This window comes from Lonchura striata, chromosome 7, assembly GCF_050655825.1.
Source record: "Lonchura striata isolate lonStrDom1 chromosome 7, ASM5065582v1, whole genome shotgun sequence".
NCBI lineage: Eukaryota > Metazoa > Chordata > Aves > Passeriformes > Estrildidae > Lonchura > Lonchura striata.
In genome coordinates this window covers 33861602-33873714 of record NC_140709.1, presented here as the reverse complement: position 1 = coordinate 33873714, position 12113 = coordinate 33861602, and the positions used below count along the sequence as shown (strand labels likewise).

Sequence of the window (12113 nt, the reverse complement as noted above, 5' to 3'; positions counted from 1 at the left end):
GGATGGTAAAGTTGGAACAGTTATAAATACATTGTTGGGTGAATGGAGATCCCAGGCTGATGGTGCTCTTCTTGGAGAGCTTCTTGGAATTCTCAGGAAGAGGTCAACCACAGGGACTCCTGAGCTCACATTAAACCCACAGAGGAACTGTCCAGTTCTCTCCCCTTACGTTTTAGCCATGCACAGTTTGCTCTGACTTGCTATAGTTATCTGCCATTACATAAGGGCCAGGGAGGCATTGGTGTCTGAATTCACACTCCTTTGGATTTACAAATTTGTAGGCCTGCTAGCTTTTACAAGAGGAAAGACACGAGTCAGCCAGGTGCTGAGAGCATTACTGAGTCACCAGAGCACTTAAGATTTGGAGCTTCAGCTCTCAGCAGTTTATTCCCCTGTCTAATCCTAGAATGGGGTTCTTCCTGAACAGCTGTGCACTGGGAGGCCTTTGTGCTGAGCTCCTCTTTAGGCTGAAGTTACTGGCTTATTTATAAAGGTTAAAATCCTGGGGATTTTAATGGTATCATTTTCAATTAGCAGTAGGACCACCAAACCTGCTGCCAGTGATGCTAGGAGCATGATGTGCAGAGATAAAAACCTTATGGATGAAGTACACATAGAGCAATGAAAGGTGAATAAAGCACACAGAAGGTGGTAAGGCAGTACTGGAGCATGTGGCTCCCTATGTTTTGCTTCACATTTTGAGGGTTAAGGAGCAGGTATCCAAACTGGTATTGCTCAGCTCCCTAGGTTGCCATGTCTCACTTTAATGTTTGCACCTTCAGTGCAAAAAAACTGTAGTTATAAACAAGCTGAGGCTTCAGACAGATCTTTTCTTAAGAACCGTATGTGGCAGTCTCAGAATCATTGACCCCTTATGGGATCTGTGCATTGGAAGTTGCTGAGCTAGGCAGTTACTGTGGAGTTCAAGGAAACTGGAGACATTAAAAGGAGGGGGGTGCAAGTGCTGCTCAAGTAGTACACAGTTTAACAGAATTTACTGTGGCATTGCTGTGCTGCACTCACTTTTGCTACTGCTCTCATATGGTTTCTGGTTTTGTCTCTAGCTTCTTAAAGAAGAGCTGACAGGAACTTACCTTTCAGGCTTCTCCAGGCCATGTTCAATTAAGTCATTTATTTGGTTTATTTAACCATCTCCTAAAGAAAGCTGTAAGTAGGATGCAAGTGATTCCTGCTTGGAGGTGTTAGGGCATAGGTTGGACTTGATCTTAGAGGTCTCTCCCAACCTCATTATTCTGTGATTCTGAGTAGATACAGTATGACTTGGCAGCATAGCTGCTGACAGGAAGGGGTGAAGGTTGACATTGGTCTTTTGATCCCAAAGTCTAGGAGCCCTTTGTTAATTGGCAAGCCACAAGCAAAAGGATTTGTCAATGAGAACTGTCATTTCTCAATTTGTTATGAAAAATAATCTGTGTGTATTACACAGACAGTGCCTCATTAATAGAGTGGTATCCAAAGGCACAGGAAAGAATTCTTTTTTGGTAGGAAACTTCAGAACTTAGAGTTTTCTATTTTGAAAGCATTAGCTTTGTTGATTGGTTTCTAATGTGTATTTATAAGAATATATAATAATTCATCAAATGCTTTCTTTATATAGATTTACAGTAAATCTGTTTCTCACAACAGTGCTAGTCACATTGCTCAAGGTCATGTTTTTTAGTTTGGGCAAGGTTAGATGACAGACCTGAACTTTTTGGGTCTTATTTCTCAGACTGATAGAATCAAAAATGAAATGAGGTATGAACAGTTATTCCCCTGAGATGTAAAGGCTTTCATTGTGCATGGAACAGCTTCTGAATGAAATAAAGAAAAAACAGAAAGGGTGTTTTTATTTGACTTGGGAGGCAACATAGCCTGTGTTCTTTAGATAACGTCTCTTTTTATGGAATTTTTGAATGATGTTGAGAGAATGAAATGTCTTAACAGAGTTCTTGTATTTGTACTGTGTCATGAAAATGAGAAAATTTACATGGCCCGTGTTATTTTCAGGTTTGCTGTAAACTACCTACCATAGCTATAATGACACCAGCTCTCAGAGAGGCAACAACAAAAGGTCATGGTATCCACTTGTCACCTTCTTTGTCCTCTAGAGCTATGGAGTCTGATACAGCTTTGTGCATGGAAAATTCCAGAGCAGTGGAAGAGAAGATAAAAGAGGACTCCATCGCACGGATTACTTGCTCAGTCCTGGGGTTCTCCACTGCTGAGCCCAACCTCAGGAATGACATGTTCAGTGTGCAGCATTTTGGTTCCCCACCGTCCTCCAAGTGCTATCAGTCTGTCTTGTTAATGGGTACAAATTCTGCGTTTAACAACAAAACTGGTAAGCAAACAAAAATGGGAGACCCTGACTGCTCCAAGATGAGAAAGTCATTACATAATGGGGCTGACACATCATTTGGTCATATTAGTCATTCAGAACCTGAGCAACAGGTGAAAGGGGCAGTGTTTTCAGAGACCACATCTCCAAACTTGGCAGGAATGCAGAGACTTTCAGGTTCAAGTGTAACTGAATCCACTAACGCAGAAGAAATGCAACTTTTAAATGGTAAATGGTACAAGAAGAATGGGGTTTTGGGTAGGGCTTTGGAAGTCCGCACTGAAACAATAAAAGGGGATTTATTACACCAAATTCTTCACGGGCCTTCAGAAGGGATTTTGAGCTGCACCCAGGAGGAGGTGTATGCTCGCTTACTCCAGTGTGTCACTAAGCAACAAATGGAAATCAGTCGCGCCAAAAGAACTCAGAAGCGTTTACAAATGCTCCTGGCAAAGCATGTTGTCAAACACTGTGATCAGCAGCTGAAATGCTTTGTGAAACATCAGCTTCAGAGAATGAAGGTTTTCCATGAGCCAGCTAGATTTTTGAGCAATAGCTCCCTCAGATGCACTGAAGGTTGGCCGGAAAACAACACAACTACTTTGGAGAGTAGTTTGAGTGTGGATGTACAGAACGGAGTTAGCGTCGCACCGGGTGAAATCCGTGGCTTTGCACTTTCTACTGGAGGGCTGCTGTCTCGTGTGGAGAAGGACCTGGACTCTGATGCAACCTGTAGCAGCTCAGATGAAGATGGTGAGGAGCAGACTGTGGAAGCGTAAGTGTTAAATTCCTGCTTAGACTCGTGTGCTTCTTACTTATAAATCAGGATGGAAGGGTCTAGACCTACAGAATCCATCTTGTGTGAGTAACCTCACTCAACAGATAGTCTTACAGAAATCAGCTAGACTGACAGTGTGAGCTGGGTTTGGCAGGAAGTAAGAACATCTAATTAATGCATTTAAGGAGCAGTTGCTTTACTAGAATTGCAGAGAACTAGAGTTTGTACTGCACTCTCCCAGTTTGCATTACATCAATACTGCTAATACTTGAATGGTGCTGTAAATCAAATAGTGATTGCTGTAAATACTTGGGGCCAGAATGAAAATAATTTTAATTTTACTCTGGAGTTATTAATAATTAGTCAATATTAGGATCTTGAAATCCACTATATTGTGATAAAGAGTAAAAATTAAAAATTATCTTCTGATGCAGGTATCAAGCCATCCAGTATTTGGTGATTGGTATATTGAAAAAGTTTGGTTCTTTAACTTTTAATTTTAAAAATATTAATTTACTTCCTGAAGTCACTCTACAACTATGAATGTAGCTAGCAGTGGAGGTTTTATTATTGCAGGTATCTTTTTCAGGATGAACCAGAGGGAAATTAATGTCATTAACTTGTAGTGTCTTAAGTTGGCAGGAATCCTGTCAGTGCAAATTACAAATCAGTGGTGGGTAAGAGGAGATAGTAAAATTGCTCTCTGATAAAGGTATAACCTTTTTTCTTTTTTTTTTTTTTAACCTCTAACTTGCTGCATTGTTAATCTCTTCAGTCAATAAATTTTAGAAAGCCGTGAAAGGACAGTTGCTTTCCTCTTCCCAAAGCTGGAGAGATGAGCATGTCTTAAGGTTTGTTGGATATAATAGTCAGGACTGTGATACACAGAAGAGAGCTGCACACAAATGCAGCAACTTGGTGGGAACTTCATGATACCCACATTTCTCATGGGCTCTTACAAGTTAGTCAGGACAGGGTTTGTGTTTACTGGTCTTTCCCGCTGCTGTCAGAGAGTGTCTAGAAAAAATTAATTAAAAATACTTAAAAACACTTACTTCACATTCTGCTTCCTGAAAAGCATAATGCTGAGAAGAAATCAACTAAGCTTCTGAAACTGGAAGAGCTTTGCCCTGTTAAATGTTTATAGCTTCAGTCTAACAAGGCTGTATCAACTCTCTGCTGTGTTCTGCTAAACTCTGTAGGCTGAAAAACAGAGGAGAAAATATTTTCATTTTCTTTTACATATTATCAGAATGGTAAATATTATGCTGAAGTCCAGCCAAAGCATAATGTAACTTGCCAGCTAAGTTACAAGCACCTTAAATATTTGAGTTTGGAGAATAATTATTCTCTTGAAATATTTTAATAAAAACATCATTTGGGCTCTCCCCAGCATAGGAGAATCCACATTCTTCTTCTAACTAATATACTTGAATTTCTAAGTAATATCTCTGTTCTAGGATTCTTATGATAAGAACATGAACTGAAAAAGAAAACTCTTGAGAAGTTCTTGATTTTTGAACGGTTGTGGATAACGTAAAACTTGGACCAAAGTTTTGTTGTGATGGTTTTCTTTTTCCTTCCTGCCAGGGACACTTGAATTTCTAACTCTCCCTGCCAGTCCTTTAACTTTACTCCTTCTTGTGGCTTTTGGCGGTTATCTTTCCACTTAAGGCTCACGCAGTTTACTTTGTTGCGCTGATGAAAAAAATCCACAGAGGATTATTAAGTGCAAACCCATTACCTTTGGCTCAGGAAATCCCCAAGCTGCTATTGCTGGGAGCTGAGGGAATGTTCATATTGCCGGAGAGGCACTGCTCCCTCCATGCCTGCACTGTTGTAATATTGTTATCTCAGCTATTGCTGGGAGGCAGCAGAGCTGGGTAAGATGATCTATAGTCTGACTCAGTGTGGCCCTTTATTTTGAGTTGTTTATTCTTCTCCCTTTCCTTATGTTCTTACTGATGAGCAGTTATTCAGCAGCGGCGGCCTTGCTGTCTTGGGAGGGAAGGAATCACTGGCGTTTGAGGTGTGCTGCTGGGCCAGCAAGCTCAGAGTTAAAAGCACTGCCTGATTTAAGCAAAAGACTTGTCTGTGTGCCTAGGCTGAGGCAATGCTTGAATTAACATGCAGTGAGGCTGTCTCTTATTTGAATTTATCATTATCTTCATCTCAGAATGTTTTTCTTCTTTTCTCTGACCTTCCTAAAATTTGCCTTTGGGGCTAAAATGCTGCCCTTTTTTCTTCGAGGTAACAAAGGTAAGTCAGTTATTCACTGGTTCAGCTGGTGAGATTTGCTGTTTCCTGAGCCTTGCCACTTTTAAGGCCTTCTGGATTGCCTTTCCTCGGGAAAAAAGAAACAAAGTTAATATCTCTTTTTATTTCTGCTGAGTGGATTTATATGCTTTGAATTGCCTTTCTCTCCTTGGGAATTGGCTATATGTGCTTTCCAGAAGCAATGGGATCATGTAGGTGAGACAATACTAATTTCCTCACCTATATGGAAATTTTTATTTTTCATAGTGAGGGCTTTTACTCTGAATTCCTCTGTGATAATCCTCATAATATGTAACTGTAGTTGCTATAAGGTTCAAGTAATGTAGCAATGAATGGAAAGAATGTTTTGGTTCCACCCATATCTCAGTGTACTGATTGCATTTAACTTGAGGGTATGATCACGGTGGTGACTGATCGTTGTTGTGACTGTGGTGTTTCTCATTCTTTTTGTTGGGGGAGGAGGTATATCAATCCAATGTGCAAGGCAGGGAGGAACCTGCAGTAACCATGTCTGCCAGAGAACAGTCTGTTTCCCATCAGGAGGGAGAAGTTGCTTCCAGCTCCAATTCCTCATGCTACATAACAAACCTAGAGTTATTTTTAGCGTTTTGAACCTGTTCATTCTCATTATCCTGAAAAGAGATTTTCCCAATGAGTATTGACATAAGCTCTTCTGAGCTGTATCTCAATGCTTTGTAGCTCAAGTAAGATTGTCTTTATCCATCTATTTCAATACCTTTGTTGTTGAGTTGCAAATAGCTGTTGTGAGATATTTAAACCATTGTTCCTGCATTACATAGATTCTGTCCTCAAGATGAGAGATCCTTGGTCTACTGGTCAAGGCAATTCACAGTACTTAACAAACTTCTCTAGTTCCTAGAGTAATTGGAAAGACTTATTTCAAGAGTTTAATCAAAACATATTTTATGCCTTTCTGAGTCTACTAAAAAGAAATATGAAAAAAAATAGGCTGTCTTCAGCACCTTTGTCATTTTGCTGTTACTGTCAGCTCATGAATGTCTTTAACCTGTCAGTTTTCATAGCACCACATTTCCAACAGTAATATTTGGTGTATTTTAGGACACTCCATCCTTTGGGCATAGGAAATTTTCTCATAGGGATTCTCTCATGGGTAGTCCTTCTCTGTAATTTTCCAAAAGCAGCTTTTAGGTGCTGCTCTCTGGCTCACTGTTAGGTGTTAGAAACCAGAGCAGAGAGAATACCCAAGGAAGGTAACACAAAGCTGACAACGAGTAATTCCTTTAGGGATTCATAACTAACACTTGGTTTGCAACATAGGCAACATTTCACCAGATGAATTTACTTGAAACTTGTTGATCTTTGTGGTTCATGAAGATGAAAGATTATACATAGAAATAGTCATAGATTTCAGACAAGGTGAATTGGATGATGATGTGAGATCAAAGGTTTTTCAATAATACAGCTCCACTCTGACAGCAGAGTGTATCCTGCTAGGCCAGCTCTTCATTCTTATTGATGTATTTTGTGTCTATTCCTGATGTAGTAGGAGAACTCTGATGCTCATCTAGTCGTTTAGGAAACCTTTAAAGTTGCAGAGTGCAGAGTTTTACTTCTATGAGTTTTTCTACATGTGTGATCTTCCAGAGTCAAGATGTATCACTGTGGTTCTTTGAAGAAACAGCCGCTCACTCCATCAAACAGTAGGACATGCATCTAATGGATTAGACAGAAAACCTGCTTGCAGTAGATTTTTTCTGCAAAATAAGTAGCTCTTTCTACTCATGACAAATCCTGTGCCTTGTTTTCCCAGTTCTCCTTTTCCTATCCAAATACAATCCTTTCGCATCATTTGGTGGGATTTTCTCTGTGAAATGTTTTCATGCTTTTCCCTCTGATTTCTGAAAGACATGTTTTACTGATTATCCTCCAGCAACCTCAAGCCTGACGAAGACTCACTGTTATATTTTCCATGCCCACAGGATTTGTTGTGCCTGGAAACTTTTATAATGAATGTGAAGAGATAGTAAATCTTTCTTTTTTTTTTCCCTCTCCTTTATTTTTTTTCCCCCTAAGATTGCTAGTTGGAAAGAGAAGATGGGAAATCTGCTTTTAGTACAAACATGTGATTGGGAGGGGAGCATTAAGGCAGAGAAAATAAAGGAAGGAAGAAAACATTATAAGTAGCATCTCCAGATCTAATATTTTTGTTATAGATTATTTTCCATTTTTCCTAGCATTTTTTCCTTGTGGCTAACTAAGCAACATCAATGCAGTTCTGCAGGCCTGGCAATACATGGCACTGCTTAAGGGACATGGTTTATTGCAAGTCTTGGAACCACGTTATAAAGGAGGCTGTTTGTTTTTGCAAGGTCAGGTCTTAATTTTCCACACTGAGCTGTAATTTCACTTCATGCCTGATATGAGAACTGAATTACGAGTTTGGGAAGGGGTGGAGGAGAGTCTGCCAGGACAAAATGCTGCTCTTAGGCACAAACTCCCACTTGTTTCCTGGTTTTAACACCTTTTTAACTTAGAAGTCCAGGAAATGTCTTATTTGCATAGAAGATTAATACGAGGACTTTTGAATAAGTATACATTCATGGGTGCAAATAATATGCTGATGTAAGAATGTTTTATATGTTGCTTTTCAAGAATTCCATTTTCTCAATTCTTGGCTCCTATCGCAAGGATGTGGGAGGAGAATGAAAGAAAAGATAGCTTTACATTACCTTCTGTTTTAACTCTTAGGATACATGTGTTATTTCAGAATATATTTACCATCACTTGGTTGGGTTTCCATAAGATGAATTAATAACTTCTTCAGGGTCCCACATGCATTTACTGTTGTGCCTCAGAGATCTCACTTGCAGGAATAAAAACTTGCTGTTGAGCAAAGCTTTGTTCTCACAATACCAGAATAATGCTTTTGTTAGTGGGGATCCTGATTTCTAACCTGTAATTACATTAATATTTTTGCAACTGCTGAAGGCAGACTGAAAGGTTTTAGTGAAAGGCAGAAGGTTTGACAGGTTTTGACCTGCAAGGGAAACTTGGAGCTGAGAATCTCAAATCTTTTAAGTTAGATGGGTGTTGAATTCATATTAAAGAAAAACTTGGCATTACTCTTTTTAATAACTTTTTAATACACAGTCAAGGTAGTGGTGTAGAATAGCAAATCTAATAAGAGGGTACATGTGTATGCATATATAACCTTGTATGCTTAATTAAATTGGAGACAAGAAGAATTTGGTGGTTGATGTCAAGTGCTGATTAATCAGTGTTTTAGGGCAAGCTTTTTTCTTTCACTAAGCTGTGAAATGTGTTTGTTTTAATTAAAATACTTGTTTATAAACAACAATGAACTGTCTTTATAACTTCTTGTAAAGCAAGGGAAGTGTTATTTTGGTTTATAGCTAACACTGATTTAGTGAGAATCTACTTCAAAGGGATACACCCAGTGCCTTTGAAAATCAGTATACGTGGGCCCCTGATACAGGAAATAATTTAAGTGCTTTCCTTTTCACATGAAGTAAAAAGTGTGCATAAAGACTTCCCAAAATAGGAATGCTCTCCTGTAACAGGGTTTCATTCATACTGCTAAATATGGGTTAGGAATGTGATGTTAGATGTTAGATTTAAATATATTGACCTGTGCTCTTTTTTTACTAAAACAGCTTTAAATTATTTTATTTTCATCCACGCACTTTACCTAGCTCTTGTGAATTAAAAGAAGTTTTCTCTTGGGGAATTTAAATCAATTTTTGGTTAGCAAACTCTAGTTACTCATTCTGGTGTTGGAAAAACAAATACACCTGAAGGTCTGTGTTTGAATATATGTAATATAAACTCCCTTTCTTCCCAGCCCATGGGGTAGACTGAGCAGCAGAAAAACTCAATGAAATTCAATCCCAAGCTCCTACAAAACACCCAAATTCCAAACTGTTCAAACATACATTCATTATGTCCCCTAACCCTTGCTGAATGACATCAGTGTGTGGTGGTGTCTTTGCTGCTGCTCTGTCTCACCTGATTTCTCTGTCCTCACCTCCCCACCTACCACAGCCCCTCCGGGCTCTCCTGGCAGGGACAGTTTGCACTGCTCTGTCGGGCTGAAACCCCTCCACTGCCAAAGGCCTGCTGCTGATTTCCAGTGCATCTGACAGGAGTGGCAGGAGCCTTCCCGGTTCAACTGTTGTCCAAAATGTCTCAAAAAAATTTTACATTGGAATCTGATACTATATATGCATATATATATATATATATATATATATATATATATATATATATATATATATATATATATCCTGACTTACAAGATGGAGTTGGAGCTTACATAAATACCATAGCATCTTTTCCTTGTAAGAATATGCATACAAATTTTGGAGTAGACTTCAGTGGCTGGACAGCATTGATATGCTGCTTGTGTGCTGTCATAATGTTTCATTTGCATAGATCTTTAAAGGAATGTATTTTCCAAGTTCTTATTTTATGTTGAGCATAGGCTACAGATGTAGCACTACTTAGTTTCTTTTTGAAGGGCAGTTGTGAAATACTTAAGAGAGAATTTCTAGGCCTGTGTTCCTGGTGTTTGTTGTTAATCTATTGATGTTGTGCCATTTCAAAGGCAAGAAAAGAAGCTTGTTTCTAGGCAGTTCATGAAGTTCTTTCTCTGCATTTTAGTACTACCTGTTTCTCTGCTTCATGTTGAACTGATGTACAGCATACTAGCATGCTGGAGCAGACAATAGAACCTTAAAATTAATATTAAAATATTTTTAACAAAAGCCATTGGCAGATACTCAATTTACAGCATGGTAGGCTTGGTGGTTTTTTAAATTTTTATTTTATTAAGAGGAAATGCTGCTGGTTGTTTACCTTTTGCAGGTTTTTCTTTCTGGGCAGTTAATATTCTGACTGACTCCACCTTCACTAACCCATTTGGCCTTTTATAATTAACTCGGCTCTAAAGAATTATGTAAACAGAGCTGGAGGTGAAGAGCACCCGCCAGCTTGTGAAGCCAGCCATTGGAAAGATTCAACACTCCAACAGATCCTTTAAGAAGCTGAATTTTTAATTTATTCTATCCCCAAATTGAGTTGACTTTTCGGTCCAAGTATAACAGTTCCGTTTCTAATATAAAACAGCAGCAGTAGTGTGATCCTTTGCAGGAACCCTGTAGCAGGCAAATACTGTCTGTGGCATCTCATCAGTTCTGAAGATGTGATTTCCCTATCACCTAGGGAGCATATAGTGCACCAGTGAGATCTTACTAAGTCTCTCCTTTTCTAGGGTATCTAAGCACAGAGACTTTCCCTTTTCATATTTTAAGTTTTCTCCTACAGCCTTTTTTCTCTGAATGTTGATTTTCCTCTTTTATCCTCCCCATTGTCCCTTCTCATTTTGTGGAAGATGTAAAAATTTGATTCATTGCTGCTTAATTCCTTGCTACCTAATTTTTTTCCTCCATAAATTTTCTCTTCAAGAGAAAAATCACATGGTTGATAATTTCAGGTATTACTGCATAAATTCTTCAGGTCTGATGGCATAGCAGAAGTGTTCAGCTGGGTACAGCTTTTTTCATTTGGGAAGATAAAGATGTGTGTTATGTGTTGGGATCAACATGCATTATTGGATGCAATTCTGAAAATATTGAATGGCCTCAGTGTGTTAGAGATGGGATCAGGCATGGGTGCCAGAAATTGTAATTGTAATAAGCAGTTGCTGATGTCTGTAGGTGATAGGGAGAACTATAACCCATGTTTGGGGAAGCCGTGTAGTGTTTCAGAGGAAAATGCCAGGTAAAAATTCCTTTTAAACACCAAAAGAGATAGCAACCTGCTAGGATCCTGTAGAATGACCTGGAGATCTCCACAGAGATTGCAAGCTAATTTTGAGCATCAGAGAAGTTCTCTTGATTGATTTCTTTGGAGTAGGAGTGGGGCAGGGAGTGCATAGCTTGGTTTGGTGCTGGTTATTCCACAACAGCGGCACTTCTCCTGGATAGTCTGTGCAAAGGCTGAGTGTGAACTGCCACAGTAAATAGTGGTTGTTTTGTGTAATGTTGATCAGCCATAATACTTTTGATGGGCCAAAATCACTATAGTTTGGCTTTAATCTTTTTTGTACTCAGGAATGCATAGAAAAGATTGCATTCATAAAGCAGCACACACTGTTGTTTTTTTTTTTTTTAGTTATGTAGTTATTAGAGGTTTAACAGTTAACAGATCCAGGGGAATTAATGCTTCAACAGCAACTGAAGTTAGTTCATTCTGAAAACAAACATTATGTAGGTGTTCTGGAAGAATTAGTCCTTGAGAAAGCATTTACGGGTCATTTAATAGTTGGACATATTTGCTCAGCTATTACAAGTGTTGGAGGTTTTGGTTGGGAGTGGGCACACACTTTTATCACATGACTAAAATCTAGATAAGGTTCTCTAAAATACAAGCATATCTGAATTCACCTAATTTGAATATTTTATATAATCTAGTCTTCATAGGTAATGTCTTATTTGCTGTCAGCATCTGTAAAAAGAAGAAGAATGGATATGTTGAATTTCTTCACAATTTTGACCCAAGGTATCAGAAGCCCTGGGCCCACATTAGTGGCTTGCAAGAAAATACTTGTATTCAGGGCAGTTGTTTTTTGGGCTTTACCATGTGTAGTCAGAGAACTGAGTATAATAGTGGTGAAAAATTAGGGGCACCTGAGGAAGTTCACAGCTTGTCAGTACC

General features: G+C 38.9%; 1 protein-coding gene across 18 annotated transcripts in view; it reads left to right on the top strand.

Moving 5' to 3' along the window:
* Positions 1-12113, top strand: part of KANSL1L (KAT8 regulatory NSL complex subunit 1 like) — a 59770-nt gene that overhangs the window by 4316 nt on the left and 43341 nt on the right. For 12 of the 18 annotated variants that reach the window (XR_014956804.1, XR_013340388.2, XR_014956806.1 and 9 more), the window contains exon 2: positions 2011-3116. Coding sequence is in view for 12 of the 18 variants with exons in the window: in XM_077785189.2 (XP_077641315.2) it covers positions 2041-3116 (1076 nt within the window). In the remaining 6 variants the exon portion in view is untranslated. The remainder of the gene's footprint in view (positions 1-2010; positions 3117-12113) is intronic. The other 6 variants (XR_014956805.1, XR_014956808.1, XM_085585455.1 and 3 more) reach the window with 1 other exon arrangement.